This window comes from Salvelinus alpinus, chromosome 4 (assembly GCF_045679555.1).
Source record: "Salvelinus alpinus chromosome 4, SLU_Salpinus.1, whole genome shotgun sequence".
In the NCBI taxonomy this organism is placed as follows: Eukaryota; Metazoa; Chordata; class Actinopteri; order Salmoniformes; family Salmonidae; genus Salvelinus; species Salvelinus alpinus.
In genome coordinates, this window is record NC_092089.1 from 30470139 (window position 1) to 30493404 (window position 23266).

At 45.2% G+C, this 23266-nt stretch overlaps 1 protein-coding gene across 1 annotated transcript in view; it reads right to left on the bottom strand.

Moving 5' to 3' along the window:
- The window catches only part of LOC139572295 (integrin alpha-10-like), a 69315-nt gene extending 50235 nt beyond the window's left edge, over positions 1 to 19080 (bottom strand). The window contains exons 1-7 of the mRNA XM_071394961.1: positions 18116 to 19080; positions 8313 to 8424; positions 7864 to 7973; positions 7632 to 7720; positions 3320 to 3434; positions 2959 to 3086; positions 1670 to 1818 (exon numbers count right to left, since the gene is read on the bottom strand). Of these exons, the coding sequence (XP_071251062.1) occupies positions 1670 to 1818; positions 2959 to 3086; positions 3320 to 3434; positions 7632 to 7720; positions 7864 to 7973; positions 8313 to 8424; positions 18116 to 18167 (755 nt within the window). The 5' untranslated portion in view covers positions 18168 to 19080. The remainder of the gene's footprint in view (positions 1 to 1669; positions 1819 to 2958; positions 3087 to 3319; positions 3435 to 7631; positions 7721 to 7863; positions 7974 to 8312; positions 8425 to 18115) is intronic.
- Positions 19081 to 23266: the final 4186 nt, after the last annotated feature.

Below are 23266 nucleotides of genomic sequence, written 5' to 3' on the forward strand. Positions count from 1 at the left end.
TAGGCCTACATTGAGCACCAAACATCGGCTGCTACTGTTGGCTAAATGATAGAACAGCTATTTCCATGTTAAAATGTTATGGGATGCATTTTCTCCATTGTTTTTGATGGTAGCCCAATCTAGTAGGCCTACATTAAGATCAAATAGCCACAGTAGCCTACTTGACCACTGTTAAAACGAACTTAAAACGGGTACAGCCTCAGTGTTCACAGTAAACGCATGCCGGAAGTTGCATAGAATTTCCCCGTTCAACTTTGCGCTCAGCTGACCTGAAATTTGCTCAGAGATGAAAAACATTGGAGGGAACATTGGTTAATAGTATTAGTAATAGAAAGCTGTCTGTTTTCAGTAGCGGTGGTGTGGATGAAAGGTAATGACAGTGGTGTTGTCACGGCCATTGAAAGAAGAGGACCAAGGCGCAGCGTGGTGAGCGTACATTTTCTTTTTATTAGAAAAGACGCAGAACAAAACAATAAACACTACAAAACAAACCGTGAAGCGAAAGGCTATGTGCCATAAACAAAGTCAACTTCCCACAAAGACAAGTGGGAAAAAGGGCTACCTAAGTATGGTTCTCAATCAGAGAGAACGATAGACAGCTGTCCCTGATTGAGAACCCTACCCGGCCAAAACATAGAAATACAAATAATAGAACATAGAATACCCAGCCCAACTCACACCCTGACCAAACCAAAATAGAGACATAAAAAGGGTCTCTAAGGTCAGGGCGTGACAGGTGGTGCCTGTATTTCCAGTCACCGCCTTTAAAGTGCCTTTAAAGTGCCTTTAAACTGATTTTAAACTGATTTTAAATGGCTTTTAAACTTTCCATTGACTTCTCTTTAAACTGCCCTTCTCACATCCTGACCATTTACCTTTAAATGTGCAGGAAAACAGGAACTCTCCAATTACCTGCCTTGCTTATGTGTGTGTGTGTGTGTGTGTGTGTGTGTGTGTGTGTGTGTGTGTGTGTGTGTGTGTGTGTGTGTGTGTGTGTGTGTGTGTGTGTGTGTGTGTGTGTGTGTGTGTGTGTGTGTGTGTGTGTGTGTGTGTGTGTGTGTGAGAATGAAAGCTGTGGCATGTAGAGTACAGGTGTGTGTGAGTGAGAATGAAAGCCGTGGCGTGTAGAGTACGGGTGTGTGTGAGTGAGAATGAAAGCCGTGGCGTGTAGAGTACGGGTGTGTGTGAGTGAGAATGAAAGCTGTGGCGTGTAGAGTACGGGTGTGTGTGAGTGAGAATGAAAGCCGTGGCGTGTAGAGTACGGGTGTGTGTGAGTGAGAATGAAAGCCGTGGCGTGTAGAGTACGGGTGTGTGTGAGTGAGAATGAAAGCCGTGGCGTGTAGAGTACGGGTGTGTGTGAGTGAGAATGAAACCCGTGGCGTGTAGAGTACGGGTGTGGTACACTATCTGTATATGAGTTTAATAAAGGAGGAATGTAATTTTCAAAGGATAACTTTTATGGTGTGAGATATCAGGTGTCCATATTAGACAGCTGTTTGTTATGTTTTGACCTCTGACCCCTCTATACCCCTCAGCCTCAGCTGGATTCCATGTTCCACAGAGAAGAAAAGAATAAGGAAATATTTGACATTGTTAAAGGGCAGAGTGAGTTATGATTGAGACATTGACCAGCCAATGAGAATGGCTTATGAATGATTGACAGACGTACCAGCCCATGTGGATGGCGTATGCTGTGCGTGTCTCCCGCCCCTCCTGTCGGCTGATGTTCTTAGCTGCTTCAACCACCTCCTGTGTTGTCTGGTAGTCTCTCAGTGACCACTCATGGACCGCAACCTCACCATACTGCAAAACCCCCACCTGAACACAACCATACACGGTCATGGTAGAAACAAAACCATACACACAATGGTGTCTGGCTGTCTTTCCAATGTAGTTGAGCATACAGTGAGATATCCACAGATAGAGCATGACCCCATGTACCCCTGTCCTCTACTTGTCCCCATCTCCCTCTCCAATCCTCAACCAAAACCTCTACCCCTCTGCTACTGACCAACTCCAAACCCCTTATTCCCCCTCTCCTCTAATCTTCCCCCTCTCCCCCTTTCCTTCTCATCTCCCATCCTCCCCTAACTTCTACCCCACTGCTACTTCCTCTCCCCTCATGTTTCCTCTCCCCTCATGTTTCCTCTCCCCTCTCCCCTCATGTTTCCTCTCCCCTCATGTTTCCTCTCCCCTCTCCCCTCATGTTTCCTCTCCCCTCATGTTTCCTCTCCCCTCATGTTTCCTCTCCCCTCATGTTTCCTCTCCCCTCATGTTCCTCTCCCCTCATGTTTCCTCTCCCCTCATGTTTCCTCTCCCCTCTCCCCTCATGTTTCCTCTTCCCTCATGTTCCTCTCCCCTCATGTTCCTCTCCCCTCATGTTTCCTCTCCCCTCATGTTTCCTCTCCCCTCTCCCCTCATGTTTCCTCTCCCCTCATGTTTCCTCTCCCCTCATGTTTCCTCTCCCCTCATGTTTCCTCTCCCCTCATGTTTCCTCTCCCCTCATGTTCCTCTCCCCTCATGTTTCCTCTCCCCTCATGTTTCCTCTCCCCTCATGTTTCCTCTCCCCTCATGTTTCCTCTCCCCTCATGTTTCCTCTCCCCTCTCCCCTCATGTTTCCTCTCCCCTCTCCCCTCATGTTTCCTCTCCCCTCATGTTTAGGCCAGCTCTTGTGCCATTGCATAAGTCCATCCATTCATTCTCATCAGATTACCCCACTGTGTGTTTCAGTGTAAAGGACTGGCTTGTCTAGTTGACTGAGACTCAACCAACAGAATCCCTAGGATTTCATCACAGAAATGTACACACACACACACACACACACACACACACACACACACACACACACACACACACACACACACACACACACACACACACACACACACACACACACACACACACACACACACACACACACACACACACACACACACACACACACACACACAACCTTACCTGCATCTGTTCTGGGCTGATATGGAACTTGCTGAGGATGTTACTGAGGAAGTTCTGGACTTCATACCAGGGATAGATACTATTGGAACCATCCAGAACGATCACTATGTCCATGTATGTTGCACATCCTGGACAGAAAACACACATTATTGGATCCATAAGGGAACGCTGAGAGTACTAAGGACCCACATAACCCCCAAAACCCCATGAAATGAACTCTACTGTAACAGAGTCATTACCATTCAGCTGTGATATGTGTGTGTGTGTGTGTGTGTGTGTGTGTGTGTGTGTGTGTGTGTGTGTGTGTGTGTGTGTGTGTGTGTGTGTGTGTGTGTGTGTGTGTGTGTGTGTGTGCAGTTACTCTGTGCTGTAGGGGCGATGGTCTCTCTAGGTTCCAGGTCGTCGCTGACAGAAGCACAGATCCCTGTACTGAAGACTGACGTACCACACTCCTGAGACCACAGGGGCGCACACGCCTGGAACACACACACACACACACACACACACACACACACACACACACACCCACACACACACCCACACACACACACACACACACACACACACACACCCACACACACACACACACACACACACACACACACACACACACACACACACACACACACACACACACACACACACACACACACACACACACACACACACACACACACACACACACACACACGTGATTATTATTACTGCTTTAAGTGAACCTGTAAAGGTAACATAACGTACACAAGTGTCATATCATCCTAGCTAGCACTGATTTATTGGTGAGCGTGAGAGGCACAAGGCAAGGACAGAGTTGACTTCCCCACTGGGCTGTTGGTCAGGTCTGCTACTGAACACACCAATAAACACCAGCAGGCTGAGTGGAGGAGAGGCAGACCCAGATAGAGAAAGAGGGTGGGAGACTGAGAGAGAGAGAGAAGGGGGGGGTTACCCTACGACAGACCACGTATTCACCCTGCACACCCCAATTGTCAAACAAACAAAGGCAAAGTCTTCTCATGCTTTGTTGATTTCGAAAAAGCTTTTGACTCAATTCGGCATGAGGGTCTGCTATACAAATTGATGAAATGCTGTTTTGGGGGAAAAACATACGACATTATAAAATCCATGTACACAAACAACAAGCGTGCTGTTAAAATTGCCGAAAACACACACATTTCTTTCCACAGGGCCGTGGGGTGAGACAGGGATGCAGCTTGAGCCCCACCCTCTTCAACATACACTACCGTTCAAAGGTTTGGGGTCACTTAGAAATGTCATTGTTTTTGAAAGAAAAGCAATTTTTTTGTCCATTAAAATATCCTCAAATTGATCCGAAATACAGTGTAGAGATTGTTAATGTTGTAAATGACTTTTGTAGCTGTAAATGGCAGATTTTTTATGGAATATCTACATAGGCGTACAGAGGCCCATTATCAGCAACCATCACTCCTGTGTTCCAATGGCACGTTCTGTTAGCTAATCCAAGTTTATCATTTTAAAAGGCTAATTGATCATTAGAAAACCATTTTGCAATTATGTTAGAACAGCTGAAAACTGTTGTTCTGATTAAAGAAGCAATAAAACTGGCCTTCTTTAGACTGGTTGAGTATCTGGAGCATCAGCATTTGTGGGTTTGATTACAGGCTCAAAATGGCCAGAAACAAAGACTTGTCTTCTGAAACTCGTCAGTCTATTCTTGTTCTGAGAAATTAAGACTATTCCATGTGATAAATTGCCAAGAAATTGAAGATCTCGTACAACGCTGTTTACTACTCCCTTCACAAAACAGCACAAACTGGCTATAACCAGAATAGAAAGAGGAGTGGGAGGCCCCAGTGCACAACTGAGCAAGACGACAAGTACATTAGAGTGTCTAGTTTGAGAAACAGATGCCTCACAAGATCTCAACTGGCAGCTTCCTTAAATAGTACCCGCAAAACACCAGTCTCAACGTCAACAGTGAAGAGGCGACTCCGGGATGCTGACCTAGAAAAAATTACGCCGATACCCAATTACTCTCAAAATCAAGAAATGAGCCGTTAAATTCTACAACCACCTAAAAGGAAGTGATTCCCAAACCTTTGATTACAAAGCCACCACCTACAGAGAAATGTACCTGTAGAAGAGTGCCCTAAGCAAGCTGGTCCTGGGGCTTTGTTCACATACACAAACAGACCCCACAGAGCCCCAGGACAGCAACACAATTAGACCAAACCAAATCATGAGAAAACAAAAAGATAATTACTTGATACATTGGAAAGAATCAACAAGAAAACAGAGCAAACTAGAATGATATTTGGTCCTAAACAGAGAGTACACAGTGGCAGAATAACTGACCACTGTGACTGACCCAAACTTACGGAAAGCTTTGACTATGTACAGACTCAGTGAACATAGCTTTGCTATTGAGAAAGGCCACCGTAGGCAGACCTGGCTCTCAAGAGAAGACAGGCTATGTGCACACTGCCCACAAAATTAAGTGGAAACTGAGCTGCACTTCCAAACCTCATGCCAAATGTATGACCATAGAGAGACATATTTCCTTCAGATTACAGAGACCCACAAAGAATTTGAAAACTTTAATTATCAAATTTTGATAAACTTCCATATCTATTGGGTGAAATACCACAGCCTGCCATCACAGCAGAAAGATGTGTGACCTGTTGCCACAAGAAAAGGGCAACCAGTGAAAAACAAACACCATCGTAAATACAACTCATATTTAAGTTGATTTATTTTCCCTTTTGTACTTTAACTATTTGCACATCGCTACATCAGGGTATAAAGCCATTGGAACTTTTGTGAGTGTAATTTTTTATTGTTTATTTAACTTTTGTTTATTATATATTTCACTTGCTTTGGCAATGTAAACATATGTTTCCCATGCCAATAAAGCTCTTTGAAATTAGATTTAATTGAGGGGGGGCTGAGACAAAAAGGGGGGGACTGAGAGAGAGGGGGGACTGAGAAAGAGAGAAAGAGAGAGGGGGGGGGACTGAGAAAGAGAGAAAGAGAGAGGGGGGGGACTGAGAAAGAGAGAGAAAGAGAGAGGGGGGGACTGAGAAAGAGAGAGAGGGGGGGACTGAGAAAGAGAGAGAAAGAGAGAGAGGGGGTGAAAGAGAGTCGAGGAGAAGAATTGGGTATAAGCGAGGGGGGGTATGTCATGGAAAAGCATATAATTGTGGTTTGAGAACAGATCAAATGAAAGAGAGGGAGAAGAGAGAGAGAGAGGGAGAGAGAGGGAGAGAGAGAGAGAGAGAGAGAGAGAGAGAGAGAGAGAGAGAGAGAGAGAGAGAGAGAGAGAGAGAGAGAGAGAGAGAGAGAGAGAGAGAGAGAGAGAGAGAGAGAGGGAGAGAGAGAGAGAGAGAGAGAGAGAGAGAGAGAGAGAGAGAGAGAGAGAGAGAGAGAGAGAGAGAGAGAGAGAGAGAGAGAGAGAGAGAGAGAGAGAGAGAGAGAGAGAGAGAGAGAGAGAGAGAGAGGGGGTTGGGGTGAAGAAGTTGTCGACATGTTGGCAGTTTTCAGGAGTATTTTAGCAGAGCTGGAACGCAGATGACCAATAAAGCCATTTAATCCCAATTGTAGTGAATGAGGTGAGGCAGAACAGTAACATAACAATATTGATGTCTTCAAAGCATACTATTTATTTGGCTTTAAAACCAAAGAGAGAGGAAGGGAAAGGAGGAGTGTGGAGAGAGAGGAGAGCTAGGATAAAAGGAACAACATTCATACACACTAGGAGACAAAAGAAAAATGAAAAGAGTGAAGGAGGGAGGGAGGAAAGAGAAAACATGGCCCTGTCATTACCAAAGGCCCCAGCACAGCTATAGTACAGACACAGAGACAGAGAGAGACAGAGGGAGGGATGGCGAGAGAGGGATGAGAGAAAGGAAAGGAGAGGAGGGCGAGAGCTGCTATGGCTTTTGGTAGGCCTGTCATTACAAAGGGCCGGAGCTCCATTCCGATCCTGTTTTAGACCCTACCACAGGGATTAAAATACACACACACGCAAAAACAGGGTGCGCTGGCCCTGGCATTAGTGAACTGTGTTTGACTCTGCACCTAGAGTAGCTGCAAACAGCTGGCAGACACACACACACACACACACAGGAGTGGCTGCTTGCTGGCACAGCCACCCAGTAATTCCTCTGTAACCATAGAGATCTGGAGATACCTGGATCAGAAGACTCTGCTAGGACAACGTGGCCCAGAGTGTGTGTGTGTGTGTGTGTGTGTGTGTGTGTGTGTGTGTGTGTGTGTGTGTGTGTGTGTGTGTGTGTGTGTGTGTGTGTGTGTGTGTGTGTGTGTGTGTGTGTGTGTGTGTGTGTGTGTGTGTGTGTGTGTGTGTGTGTGTGTGTGTGTGTGCGCTTGAATGTATGGTAAGAAAAGCTGCCCTATAATGAGGGGGGATTCTGAACACACACAGACATGGCATCTAATGTTAATTGCTTCTAAACATGGCCTCAGCTGACTCATTGAAAAGTCCATACCAAACAAACACACCACCTCCTCCTCTCACCCCCACCACATCCCTCCAGGACTGACTCAGTTCCTACAGCCATATGTAACCCAAGATCAAACACATGTTGTCTACAAGACTCAAGACCGTGTTAGCCCACTGACTCAATCAATTCATCAATCAGTCAACCAGTCAGCCAATGGGACAGAGAACGTACCAGGAATCCATCAGGTGAGTCTGGACTGAGGGTCATTCCTAGATGAGAGTTCTTCAGGTTTCTAGATACATTCTGTAACGTGCTCTCACCTGAGACAGAGAGGGAGGAGAGAGATGGTTGATGACATTACCTAGAGGCTGAGCTATGGTCAGTTTAGTGTTTCTCCTCCTAATGGTTTAAGATTAGGATCAGAGGAGGGTAAGCTGATCCTAGATCTGTGGTTGTCTCTCACCTAGGTTGGTTTTGGTGCAGTTGGAGCTCCTCTCCTCTCCCACGAGGCATTTGTACACGTCTCCTCTCCTGGTATTGGAAGGTCCATCCCAAGGAGCACCAACCAGCATCCTGCATCACAATCACACACACAGCCAATCAGGTAAGAGGATTTTATCAATGCATTCTACTACAGATACACTAATTGATAGCCTGGAAGACGGCAGGTAGCCTGGAGGACAGCAGGTAGCCTGGAGGACAGCAGGTAGCCTGGAGGGCGGCAGGTAGCCTGGAGGGCGGCAGGTAGCCTGCCCTTGAGCAAGGCAGTGAACCCTAATCGCTCCAGGGTCGCCATCAATAACCTGTACACCTACAGGTTACCCACTTGTACATGCAGTGAAACAAGACAAATATAAGCACCCCCTTTTTGACCTTTGACAAACACACACACATACAGACGTTGATACTCACGATTTGTCCCCCGCATTGTCATGCTGTAGCACAGAGAAACCAAACAGGGCCTCCTCTGGACCAGTGTAGATACGAGGCCGCTTAACATCGATGTTGAAACACTCACACAACCCTGAGGAAACATTACAACAGAGAGAAGGTTATAGAAAGGGGTTGTGAGGAGAGAGGGGCTGGGGTTGTGAGGATAGAGGGGCTGGGGTTGAGAGGAGAGAGGGGCTGGGGTTGAGAGGAGAGAGGGGCTGGGGTTGAGAGGAGAGAGGGGCTGGGGTTGTGAGGAGAGAGGGGCTGGGGTTGTGAGGAGAGAGGGGCTGGGGTTGAGAGGAGAGAGGGGCTGGGGTTGAGAGGAGAGAGGGGCTGGGGTTGTGAGGAGAGAGGGGCTGGGTTTGAGAGGAGAGAGGGGCTGGGGTTGAGAGGAGAGAGGGGCTGGGGTTGTGAGGAGAGAGGGGCTGGGGTTGAGAGGAGAGAGGGGCTGGGGTTGTGAGGAGAGAGGGGCTGGGGTTGTGAGGAGAAAGGGGCTGGGGTTGTGAGGAGAGAGGGGCTGGGGTTGAGAGGAGAGAGGGGCTGGGGTTGAGAGGAGAGAGGGGCTGGGGTTGTGAGGAGAGAGGGGCTGGGGTTGTGAGGAGAGAGGGGCTGGGGTTGAGAGGAGAGAAGGGCTGGGGTTGTGAGGAGAGAGGGGCTGGGGTTGTGAGGAGAGAGGGGCTGGGGTTGAGAGGTGAGAGGGGCTGGGGTTGAGAGGAGAGAAGGGCTGGGGTTGTGAGGAGAGAGGGGCTGGGGTTGAGAGGAGAGAGGGGCTGGGGTTGTGAGGATAGAGGGGCTGGGGTTGTGAGGAGAGAGGGGCTGTGGTTGAGAGGAGAGAGGGGCTGGGGTTGAGAGGAGAGAGGGGCTGGGGTTGTGAGAAGAGAGGGGCTGGGGTTGTGAGGAGAGAGGGGCTGGGGTTGTGAGGAGAGAGGGGCTGGGGTTGTGAGGAGAGAGGGGCTGGGGTTGTGAGGAGAGAGGGGCTGGGGTTGTGGGGAGAGAGGGGCTGGGGTTGTGAGGAGAGAGGGGCTGGGGTTGTGAGGAGAGAGGGGCTGGGGTTGTGAGGAGAGAGGGGCTGGGGTTGAGAGGAGAGAGGGGCTGGGGTTGTGAGGAGAGAGGGGCTGGGGTTGTGAGGAGAGAGGGGCTGGGGTTGTGAGGAGAGAGGGGCTGGGGTTGTGGGGAGAGAGGGGCTGGGGTTGTGGAGAGAGAGGGGCTGGGGTTGTGAGGAGAGAGGGGCTGGGGTTGTGAGGAGAGAGGGGCTGGGGTTGTGGGGAGAGAGGGGCTGGGGTTGTGGAGAGAGAGGGGCTGGGGTTGTGAGGAGAGCGAGGGTCGTGAGGAGAGAGGGGGTTGTGATGAGAGAGGGGGTTGTGAGGAGAGAGGGGCTGGGGTTGTGAGGAGAGGGGGATGTGAGGAAAGGGGGGGTTGTGAGGATAGAGGGGGTTGTGAGGAGAGAGGGGCTGGGGTTGTGAGGAGAGAGGGGCTGGGGTTGTGAGGAGAGAGGGGCTGGGGTTGTGAGGAGAGAGGGGCTGGGGTTGTGAGGAGAGAGGGGCTGGGGTTGTGAGGATAGAGGGGCTGGGGTTGTGAGGATAGAGGGGCTGGGGTTGTGAGGAGAGAGGGGCTGGGGGAGAGAGGGGGTTGTGATGAGAGAGGGGGTTGTGAGGAGAGGGGGATGTGAGGAAAGGGGGGGTTGTGAGGAGAGAGGGTGTTGTGAGGAGAGAGGGGCTGGGGTTGTGAGGAGAGAGGGGGTTGTGGGGAGAGAGGGGGTTAGAGAGAAAACCACAAATCATGAGAAAACAAAAAGATAATTACTTGACACATTGGAAAGAATTAACAAAAAAACAGAGCAAACTAGAATGCTATTTGGCCCTAAACAGAGAGTATACAGTGGCAGAATACCTAACCACTGTGACTGACCCAAACCTAAGGAAAGCTTTGACTATGTACAGACTCAGTGAGCATAGCCTTGCTATTGAGAAAGGCCGCCGTAGGCAGACATGGCTCTCAAGAGAAGACAGGCTATGTGCTCACTGCCCACAAAATGAGGTGGAAACTGAGCTGCACTTCCTAACCTCCTGCCCAATGTATGACCATATTAGAGAGACATATTTCCCTCAGATTACACAGATCCACAAAGAATTCGAAAACAAATCCAATTTTGATAAACTCCCATATCTACTGGGTGAAATTCCACAGTGTGCCATCACAGCAGCAAGATTTGTGACCTGTTGCCACAAGAAAAGGGCAACCAGTGAAGAACAAACACCATTGTAAATACAACCCATATTTATGTTTATTTATTTTAACTTGTGTGCTTTAACCATTTGTACATTGTTACAACACTGCATATATATAATATGACATTTGTAATGTCTTTATTGTTTTGAAACTTCTGTATGTGTAATGTTTACTGTTCATTTTTATTGTTTATTTGACTTTTGTATATTATCTACCTCACTTGCTTTGGCAATGTTAACACATGTTTCCCATGCCAATAAAGCCCCTTGAATTGAATTGAATTGAATTGAGAGGGGGTTGGGGTAGGGGAAATGAAGAGAGTGAAAGAGAGAGGGAGCGAGAGAGTTTACATTGTTTTGGCAAATGGAATTGAATTGAGATGGGGGGAGGGGAGAAGGATAAACAGAGTGACCAAAGATGACCTTTGAGGAAAAAGGGAGTTCAGTCTAGGGGGGAAAGGAGAGGGAGAGAAGGGGAGAGAGGGAGGGAGGGAGAGAGAGACGGGGGGTTGTGGGTTATAAAAACTATGTAGTATAGTAGCTCCCTGTTATACCATACAAACCTGCCCTTTATACAGACACAGAGAGAGAGAGGGAGAGAGAGAGAGAAAGAGAGAGAGAAAGAGAGAGAGAGAGAGAGAGAGAGAGAGAGAGAGAGAGAGAGAGAGAGAGAGAGAGAGAGAGAGAGAGAGAGAGAGAGAGAGAGAGAGAGAGAGAGAGAGAGAGAGAGAGAGAGAGAGAGAGAGAGAGAGAGAGAGAGAGAGAGAGAGAGAGTAGAGGGAAAGCAAGAGAGGTACAGAAGAACGAGAGTAAGAGGTAGAGCGACGGTGCAAGCAAAGGAATGGAAGAAGGATAGTTCATTGAGTCGCCCAGGGGAGGTGTGTGACTGAGAAAACAGACATGGAAACACACAGGCCAACCTTCAAAATAAAAGCCACACTACACTCTTTATGATGTTGTCATTTAAAGAGAGGAGACCAGTGGAGTGCCACACTAAAATAGACTCACAGACACCCGAACACTTTAGCAAACACCCCCAACTGTAATGCATATAAACACAATGGAGATACAGACCGAACAGTTACCCAGGCTAGAACCCCAAACATAGGGTACATACAGTCCTAACCCAGGCTAGAACCCCAAACATAGGGTACATACAGGCCTAACCCAGGCTAGAACCCCAAACATAGGGTACCTACAGGCCTAACCCAGGCTAGAACCCCAAACATAGGGTACATACAGGCCTAACCCAGGCTAGAACCCCAAACATAGGGTACATACAGGCCTAACCCAGGCTAGAACACCAAACATAGGGTACATACAGGCATAACCCAGGCTAGAACCCCAAACATAGGGTACATACAGGCCTAACCCAGGCTAGAACCCCAAACATAGGGTACATACAGGCCTAACCCAGGCTAGAACCCCAAACATAGGGTACCTACAGGCCTAACCCAGGCTAGAACCCCAAACATAGGGTACATACAGGCCTAACCCAGGCTAGAACCCCAAACATAGGGTACATACAGGCCTAACCCAGGCTAGAACACCAAACATAGGGTACCTACAGGCCTAACCCAGGCTAGAACCCCAAACATAGGGTACATACAGGCCTAACCCAGGCTCGAACCCCAAACATAGGGTACATACAGGCCTAACCCAGGCTAGAACCCCAAACATAGGGTACATACAGGCCTAACCCAGGCTAGAACCCCAAACATAGGGTACCTACAGGCCTAACCCAGGCTAGAACCCCAAACATAGGGTACATACAGGCCTAACCCAGGCTAGAACCCCAAACATAGGGTACATATAGGCCTAACCCAGGCTAGAACCCCAAACATAGGGTACCTACAGTTTTAACCCAGGCTCGAACCCCAAACATAGGGTACATACAGGCCTAACCCAGGCTAGAACCCCAAACATAGGGTACATACAGGCCTAACCAACACACTGTAAAAAATCCTTATAGCTGCAGTATGTTACTTGTTGGGTGACCCGACCCGACCCAACAAATAACAGTTATAGATGTGAGTTATAGATCTGTCATTCTCATTGTAAGCAAGTCTAAAAAGCAGTAGATATGTTCTATGTGCGCTATTTCTATGCTTCCCGTTCTTAAGTTTATTTTTTGCATCTTTTATTTTGTTTTGTACACCGGCTTCAAACAGCTGAAAATACTATCTGTTTGGTTATGGATGATAGAACGATTTTCTACGCTATACTTGCTTGTTTTGTCACAAACCGAAATTAGGCAAACTATTAGAATTTTAGCAACCAGGAAATGGCGGAGCGATTTCTGCACAGTGCATCTTTAAGTAACTGGTTCTACAGCCTTTTTAAGTTTTCTCAACATTTCGATCAAGGTGTTACCTGATCTTACATTTTTTTGGTGGCCAAAACATAGCTCCAACTTCTGAAAATGTACACAATGTAGTCAACTTAAAATGATGTGCTTGCTCAACTTACCTCACATGTTCATTCAACTAGAAATGATTATTTAGACATCTTAACTAAAGAAGGCTTTGAAACTAGTTACACATACATAAACCATGCTTTTGACATACAATATTTTCAACGGACATATTTGACAAACATGATGACATTGTGCAAACTCATTTCTACAGTAATTATCCTTCAACACATCCTCACCTGGACTTTGAACTCTCAACCTCTTGGGACACAGGACACAAATCTTCCTGCTATGTCACCGTGTCTGTGTCAATTACTGAGTTCATCTGTACTGCTACACTTTGCACTTCAAAGTAAATCTCAGCTCTGTTAAAAGTACTCAAGTAAAATGATTTTATTTATCATAGCGATTAAGGAGAAACATAAAAATGAGTACTATGCCCACCAACATTAGACTATTACTGAAATAAGTAACTCAAATCAATGATGAGAGAATAGTCTGATTAACTGATCACTGACACAGACTTGGTGGAGTAGCAGGAAGCTCAGAATGCTGTGATCCAGAAGGTTGTGAGTTCAACCCCCAGTTGAGGACATGTTGAATATGAATTACTGTATAAATGAACATGCACAAAGTAATCATGTAGGTTTAAAACATTGTATGTTAAATGTAACCAGTTGCACAGACCTTCTTAATTAAGATGCCCAAATAATCATTTCTAGTTGAATGAACATGAAAACATTTTAGCAAACACATCATTTTAAGTTGACTGAATTTTTTTCACACGTTTTTGCGTAAATTGGAGCTAAGTTTGGGCCAACTAAAAATGTTAATTTCAGGTAACACTTTGATCGAAAAGTGTATTAAACTTAAAAAGGCTGTGGAACCAGTTACTTCATAATAATTAGATGAAACAACTAGACTTTTTTACAGTGCAGAACTCACCAGCAGACTGGTGAACAAAACACGCTACCAAAAACCACCAACACACAAACACACACACACACACACACACACACAAAATCCTAGAAGTAACTGGATATGTTTCCCCCTATTCTTCCTCCTTCTCACTGCTTACTCCCTCCATCCTATTCTTCCTCCTTCTCACTGCTTGCTCCCTCCATCTTATTCTTCATCCTCCTCCTCTTTCTCCCCCCAGATGAATTTCCTTGATTATAGGAGCCATGCCTCTCCCATACAGTAATCATGATCCTGCTCCTCTCTTTCACTGATGTGACATCATAACATCTCTACTGTTTAATCACTTCAACTCTCTTTAATTGTGGCCGGGCATCTCTCTCTCACACACACACACACACTCGTCTCTTATATGTTTCAAAGACTGTCCGTCACATCACCAAGACCCCTTCACCCCTCTCTCCTACCCCCCGCCACCATAACCCCCCACTCTCCACTCAAATCATCCCATTTTCATCCTCCTCTTCCTCCTGTACCCCCTCCCCGGCTCTTCACCCTCACCACCAAACCACCCTCCTCTTTTGCTCCTCCACTCCCATTTTCAGCTGGTTTATATGGGTCTGTACCACAGCCTGTCTGACCAGGGATCATCATGACAACTGACTGTAAACATTTATGCAGCCAAACCCCATCCAGATTCAGATTCCTCTCTCTATTCAACCATGCGATCGGCTCACGATGCTCTTGCTGCTATGTGTGTGTGTGTGTGTGTGTGTGTGTGTGTGTGTGTGTGTGTGTGTGTGTGTGTGTGTGTGTGTGTGTGTGTGTGTGTGTGTGTGTGTGTGTGTGTGTGTGTGTGTGTGTGTGTGTGTGTGTGTGTGTGTGTGTGCGTTTGTGTGTACTGCTACTGAATGATGTATATATTCGGGGATGACAGGTCAGTGGAGTTAACAGTACAGTGTTACGTGTGTTACAGATGAATGGCAGCCTGACCACAGACGTGTGTTAAGTATGGAGACTACATGTGGCTCTGATTTATGGTATTTCAAATGGACCACCGTCTCTCTATCACAGCTTCTCTCTCTCTCTCTCACCCACACACACACACACACACACGTTTTCTACTTTAAACTGTCTACCAATCTTTCTACCACTCACTCCCATCATTTTATTTTGTCCACTTCTTTATCTGCTCCTCTCCTCTTCATCTCTTGTTGTCTTCACATGTCTGCAGTGGCCTCTTGGCTTATACTTTGGTCGTCTCTGGTAGGCCGTGCAATGATGACCACAGTAGGTGTCTGCCTCCCTGTTTCATTGAATTACAAGGCTTCTCGCTCTACCCCCCCCCCCCCCCCCACCTCCATTTCTCTTGCTCTCTGACTCACCTCCATCATGTTCTGTTCCCATCTCTGTCAGTCCCTAGTGGGGTATGGGGGTGGAAGAGAGTGGGAGTGAGAAAGAAAGACAGAGAAGGAAAGAGATTTAATGGACAGCGAGAGGGAGGGAAAGAGAGAGGGAACAATGAGAGAAACAGAAAGAGACATTGGGAGAAGAGAGATTGTGTAGGAGAAGGACTGGGGAGAGGAGAAGGACTGGGAAGAGGATAGGAGAGGAGAGAGAGAGATTGGGAGAAGAGAGATTGTGTAGGAGAAGGACTGGGGAGAGTAGAGAGAGAGAGAGAGAGAGAAGAGAAGGAATTCCCCAGCTATCCCCCCATACACACACCTGTGTTCTACATCTCAGCAAAGCATAACAGAGCAGCTAACAGTCCTGGTATGCCTGGTTAACACACTGGGGAGGCCTGCTCAAACCATCAACATCACACACACAGTCAATACATACATGTCTCAAACAGGTAATGAAGTGTAGTACAGGCTAACCACAAACAGCGTCTGACTACGGTGACTTCAATGCATTCCTTCCTCATTCATTCCTCAGGATCAGCAGGAGGAGATGTACCTGAACAGACAGCAGTGTTGTGTTGTACTGGACTGGTACATGGCCTGAACAGACAGCAGTGTTGTGCTGTGCTGGACTGGTACATGGTCTCACTCAGATCATGTTTGACATCATACAGGGATCCTACACAGAACAGTTAAACCAGGTTTATATATAACACTGAGTGTACAAAACATTGGACTCTACAAGGTGTCGAAAGCGTTCCACGGGGATGCTGGCCCATGTTGACTCCAATGCTTCCCGCAGTTGTGTCAAGTTGGCTGGATGTCCTTTGGGTGGTGGAACATTCTTGATACACACAGGAAACTGTTGAGTGTGAAAAACCCAGCATCATTGCAGTTCTTGACACTCAAACCGGTGTTTCTGTCACCTACTACAATACCCTGTTCAAAGGCACTTAAATATTGTGTCTTGTCCATTCACCCTCTGAATGTCACACATACACAATCCATGTCTCAATTGTCTCAAGGCCTAAAAATCCTTATTTAACCTGCCTCCCCTTCATCTACACTAATTGAAGTGGATTTAACAGGTGAAATCAATAAGAGATCATAGGTTTCAACTGGATTCACCTGGTCTGTATATGTCATGGAAAGAGCAGGTGTTCTTAATGTTTTGTACACTCAGTGTATGGATTCATAGATCCAAAACGCTACTTCTAAACACCCCACCTTTAAGTAAGATGTCTACTGCCTCCTTATTACAGTGTTATACACTGTGGACATACTTATGAACACTCCAGGATCATCATGGAGCTCACCATGCTCTACTAGAGTGGGATGGAGGTTGCTAATAGCAGGAAGAAATCTTACAGGGTCTAGCTTTACTGTATCATGCCTTGCAATAGATTACCGTGATTCTGCCCTGTCTAATAATACCATATCTTCATTCTTTTCATGGCCACTCACTGCACAGTAACGTAGCAATTTACTCGCTGCTTATCGACTGTGTCAACACTCATTCCTGGTGAAACTATAATAGTATTTTCTCTCCTCTCCTGCCGTCTAACAGGAGTCAGTGAGTGAGGTGTGTTATGGTAGAGGTAACATGCAGGGGTTGGGAGGTGGGGTAGTCGACATTAACAAGCGTGAAAATGAGTGTGGTTCGTCTGACGGAAATACCGTATTACTATAACTGGAGCTTCTAGGTGAATTCTGGAGAGATGGATATTACTGATAGGATTTAGGTCTAACCCTCCCACTGCAATTCAGGGGAGGGGGCGGGGTTTGATCCAGCAACCAGCAGGAGAGGAGATAGCCCTACACACTGAGGAAGCTATGTAAGTTCATTACCATATTGTACAGTTAAACCTTGCAGGAGAGAAGATAGCCCTACACACTGAGGAAGCTATGTAAGTTCATTACCATATTGTACAGTTAAACCTTGCAGGAGGGAAAAAAAGGCCAGACTGCAGAATCCCACTTCTGCCACCAACGTAGTGATTAAGGTGGCAGTCAAAATGGGATTTGGATGGGATTTGGTGAAAGTGGAAAACCTCTTGTGCCATAAGAGGCCGTGGCTGTGGCTGGGCATTATCTCTCACATGATGTAAGCCTACAGGGAGGCTATAAGTAGCTTTCTAAATATCCTGCCTCAGCCTTTGTACCTTAGAGAATGATGCCTGCAGTTGTTTAGGTGAATCACTTCAACTTCAAGTTCTTTGAGCTTTGAGACCTAGAGAAAAGCCATATTGTGTATAAATATAACACATTATTCATTATTCATGGTTGTTTGAAGATAAGGAGTGAGTCCACTGAGGGAGCTCCAGTAGGTAACTTGATTACCATATCATACAATTGGACAGGGGAGCAGCAGCAGGGGGGAACCAGGGAAACAGCTGTATGCCTACACAGTAAATAGCTGGGCCAAGTCTCAGCATAGAGAATGACCCTGCACACTGTAGTGGTTATAGAGGTCTTTCAACTGGTTTACAGGATCAGTGTTTATGTTCTAGGACCTATGATGTACTGTAGGTGCATTAGCTGGCTGTGGTATAAAGGTCCAAAGACTTCTCTGCAGAGGTTGTAGGTCCTGCAATGCCATTGGGATAACAAATACACTGATGAATCTCGAACTAGAAAATGCCTAATTTTCATGAACATGTTTGTATAGGCTACTTAAACTTTCAAAATGCTGTCATTGAAGTGACTTTGTAAAAGGTCAAGGTCGGGGTCAAGGATTAAAGGTATTCGTGAGAAAAAAAACAGCTCTAGAAAGGTTGAGATGATAGACAACGTCACAACTCACACTGGTTACAAACTTACCTTTGAGGAGAACTATTAACTTGAGGAGTAGCAGGTATTTGTGCAGCTCCATGTTGTAAAGGATGGACGGGCTTCGTGTTATCTCTCTTTCTGTTCCCGGACTTGGTCTTTAATTTCCCTAGAGTTCGTTTAAATTCAGTGCTCCGGCATAACAGCGCGAACACATGCGCGGTCTTTCAACTCGCGGTATTCCCCAGGGATCCGTGAAAACCGTAAAAAACACAGTTCCAGTGGTATTGCTTGGGCGCGTTGTAATGTAACCGTGTTGTGTTGCTTCCGATAACCCTGCTTCAAATATTATTGAGCGAAAAACAGACTACTTAGTTATGGTCTGTTGCTATCAGGTTTAACAATATTTTGACAGCTTTTTAATGAATTAAACAGAGGTTGTTCTAGGTTTATTTTATTTTTGACAAACAGTAGCCTAAACTATCAAAATATTTTTGGGCCGGAATATGTGCCATAAATTATTACCTTAACCTGTGCGCAACTAACACTTCAAATGTCTAAACAACTAGTCAAAAACAACTAAACAACTGATTCAAGCTCAAAACCAACACCTGTCCCGAAGAAAAGTCAAATTTAGTGTCGTTAAACCTTCACTAATGCGTAACAGATTCACAAATGCATGTTTAATTGCTTCCAATAAAGAAAACCCCATAGGCCTAACTATCAGTCAGATAGTCTACTTTTCTATTGCTGAATGTTCCTCCTGGTTCGACGCTCCAAAAATTATCCGAAGAAAGTACCCATATTCATCTTTCAACAAAAATTGAGGTAAATCAATGTTTGGGTTTTCTTGACAACTTTTCTGTTTAAATTTTCACACTTCTGGTTGGCTACATCCATCTTTTTCGTCGTTTTCCCTCATTTATAGCGATTGTATCCCTCTCTGAATAGTGGAGTTTTACTCCAAAGCAACAATCAATAGCGCTTTTATTCCAGCGCGAGGAGACCTTCCTTCCCTCGCGCGTCCCTCAATTCGACTTCTCTCTCAGCGCGCGCCTGGTTCGCATTTTGAAAACCCCAAACGACTTTCTCTCTCTCTTTATCTCTCTTTCTCTCGCTCTTTCTCTCTCTCAATTCATTTTTTTTCTCTCTCTCTCTCAATTAAATCTCTCTCTCAATTATATCTCTGTCTCTTTCTTTCTCTCAATTCAATTTAAGGGCTTTATTGGCTTGGGAAACATATGTTTACATTGCCAAAACAAGTGAAATAGATAATAAACAAAAGTGAAATAAACAATAAAAAATCAACATTAAACATTACACTCACAGAAGTTCCAAAAGAATAAAGACGTTTCAAATGTCATATTATGTCTATATACAGTGTTGTAACAATAGTTATTTGTGGGTCTGTGTAATCTGAGGGAAATATGTGTCTGTAATATGGTCATACATTTGACAGGAGGTTAGGAATTGCAGCTCAGTTTCCACCTCATGTTGTGGGCAGTGTCCACATAGCCTGTCTTCTCTTGAGAGCCAGGTCTGCCTACGGCGGCCTTTTTCAATAGCAAGGCTATGCTCACTGTGTCTGTACATAGTCAAAGATTTCCTTAATTTAGGGTCAGTCACTGTGGTCAGGTATTCCGCCACTGTGTACTCTCTGTTTAGGGCCACATAGCAATCTAGTCTCTCTCTCTCTCTCTCTCTCTCTCTCTCTCTCTCTCTCTCTCTCTCTCTCTCTCTCTCAATTCAATTCAATTCAATTCAATTCAATTCAATTCAATTCAATTCAATTCAATTTGCTTTATTGGCATGACGTAACAGTGTACATATTGCCAAAGCTTATTTACAATATAAAAATGAGAATCAAAATTGTCAACGGGACAACAGTAACAACAATAACCAAGTGTCAAAATAACCATACATTGAACAATAACAATAAACATACAGTAGAAGACATGTGCAGGTTGATTGGTCTGTCAGACACTGTCCCTCAACTTATGGCAGGCAGCAATGTAGTGCGCTGCCAACCCACAGCTCTCTGCGTCCTCCCCCAACAGGACGGGTAGCCTACTCTCATCAGAGAGGTCTTTGAAACCTTGAATAAGAGTTTCAAATTTGGGGAAATGACACTCTCTAATTGTTTTATATTGTTGACATTTTGTCAGGAAATGCAGCTCCGTCTCAGGTTCTGCTGTTGTGCAGTGGTTGCACAGCCTTTCCTCTACAGAGAGCCAGGTTTTCCTGTGTCTACCCTTCTCAATGGCAAGGCTGTGCTCACTGAGCCTGTACTTTGTCAAGGTTTTTCTAAGGTTTTGATCAGTAACCATGGTCAAATATTTAGCCACGGTGTACTGTCGATTTAGGGCCAGATAGCACTGCATTTTGCTTTGTGTTTGTGCTTGTGTTTCCCAATAAGCAATGTAGTTTTGTTTTGACTGTGTTGTAATTTGGTTTATCCTGATTGATTGGATGTTCTGGTCCTGAGGCTTCAGTGTGTTAGTAGAACAGGTTTGTGAACTCAGCCCCAGGACCAGCTGGATGAGGGGACTCTTTTCTTTGCTCAGCTCTTGGCATTGCAGGGCTTGGTAGTGATATGAGAGGGGGTCACTGTATTTTAGATGTTTCCAAAACTGAATTGCTCTTTTTTGAGTTTTTATTATTAGTGGATATTTGCCTAATTCTGCCCTGCATGCATTGTTTGTAGTTTTCCTCTGGACATGTAGGAGAATCTTACAGAACTCTGCATGCAGGGTTTCAATGGGGTGTTTGCCCCATTTGATGAAATCTTGTTTTGCAAGTGGACCCCACACCTCGCTGCCATAAAGTGCAATTGGTTCAATGACATATTCAATTAGTTTTAGCCAAATTTTAATAGGTATTTCAATTTGAATTTGCTTTTTAATGGCGTAGAATGCCCTGCGTGCTTTCTCTCTCAGTTCATTCACTGCCTCATTAAGGTGTCCAGTTGAGCTTATTTTTAAACCTAAGTAATTGTAGTGTGTGCAGTACTCTATATATTTTGTACCAATTGAGAACTTTGGTCTAATTCCCTGAGATCTGGATCTTCTCTGGAAAATCATTATTTTAGTCTTTTTGGGGTTTCTCTCTCTCTCTCTCTCTCTCTCTCTCTCTCTCTCTCTCTCTCTCTCTCTCTCTCTCTCTCTCTCTCTCTCTCTCTCTCTCTCTCTCTCTCTCTCTCTCTCTCTCTCTCTCTCTCTCTCTCTCTCTCTCTCTCTCTCTCTCTCTCTCTCTCTCTCTCTCTCTGTCTCTCTCTCAATTCAATTCAATTCAATTCAATTCAATTGGCTTTATTGGCATGGGAAACATGTGTTAACATTGCCAAAGCAAGTGAGGTAGATAATATACAAAAGTGAAATAAACAATAAAAATGAACAGTAAACATTTTTCAAAACTATAAAGACATTACAAATGTCCTATTATGTATATATACAGTGTTGTAACAATGTACAAATGGTTAAAGTACACAAGGGGAAATAAATAAGCATAAATATGGGTTGTATTTACAATGGTCTCTCTCTCTCTCTCTCTCTCTCTCTCTCTCTCTCTCTCTCTCTCTCTCTCTCTCTCTCTCTCTCTCTCTCTCTCTCTCTCTCTCTCTCTCTCTCGCTCTCTCTCTTTATCTCTCTCTCTTTATCTCTCTCTTTATCTCTCTCTCTTTATCTCTCACACACACACACACACACACACACACACACACACACTGTGTCTCTGTCAGTCTATCTGTCTTTCTCTGGTCTCCTGGTTGAGAGTTGTGGATGTAGTTCACTCAATATCCACAGGATTGCGCCAGTGCATCACTAATTCAGTCTCCCAAATGCTATGGGTCAGCTAGCCACTTCGTTAGACTATTGAGATGCACTGTAGGTTTGACCCACCCGATCACACTTAAAAGTGCTTTACTCAACTATTTATCAAATTCCTTGATCCTCATGGTTTGTGAAATTCAGTTTTTCCTTTATGGAATTGTATTCCTTTACAGCTACGGACAAAGACACAAAGGCCTCTTTGCAGGTGGAACTGTTGCATACATAGGCAGAGCCCCTTTAATAGGACAGTACAACCGCTGCACTAGTGGATGTCGCTGTTCTCTAATAGCGTTCCTAATTCTGGGACTAGAGTGAATGTTGAGCCCTCACACTGGTCTAAGGCCCGTTTTGCATTTTTCCCCTTATGGCTAAAGATAAGATTTGGTGAGGGTAAGCTGATCCTACATCTGTGCCTAAGGGCAACTTCTACTGTTGTTTGTGTCTTCTGTGGAGTTGTTGGTGGTAACTAAGCATCTTTGTTTTTTCTCGTAAATCAACTCTGTCAACCAAGTGGTTCTTACAGTAGTAGAAACTGCCCAGGTCTAGGATCAGCTTATCCTCCCCAAATCCTAACTCTACCATATGGCAGGTCACAAATCTGTGTTTAGAGCAATTTCATCCTACTGTAGTTGTTAGGTAGATCAACTTCATCCTACTCTAGTTGTTAGGTAGATCAACTTCATCCTACTCTAGTTGTTAGGTAGATCACCTTCATCCTACTGTAGTTGTTAGGTAGATCACCTTCATCCTACTCTAGTTGTTAGGTAGATCAACTTCATCCTACTGTAGTTGTTAGGTAGATCACCTTCATCCTACTATAGTTGTTAGGTCGATCAACTTCATCCTACTGTAGTTGTTAGGTAGATCACCTTCATCCTACTCTAGTTGTTAGGTAGATCAACTTCATCCTACTCTAGTTGTTAGGTAGATCAACTTCATCCTACTGTAGTTGTTAGGTAGATCACCTTCATCCTACTCTAGTTGTTAGGTAGATCAACTTCATCCTACTCTAGTTGTTAGGTAGATCAACTTCATCCTACTGTAGTTGTTAGGTCGATCAACTTCATCCTACTCTAGTTGTTAGGTAGATCAACTTCATCCTACTGTAGTTGTTAGGTAGATCAACTTCATCCTACTCTAGTTGTTAGGTAGATCACCTTCATCCTACTGTAGTTGTTAGGTCGATCAACTTCATCCTACTCTAGTTGTTAGGTAGATCAACTTCATCCTACTGTAGTTGTTAGGTAGATCAACTTCATCCTACTGTAGTTGTTAGGTAGATCAACTTCATCCTACTGTAGTTGTTAGGTAGATCAACTTCATCCGACTGTAGTTGGTATGTAGATCACCTTCATCCTACTGTAGTTGTTAGGTA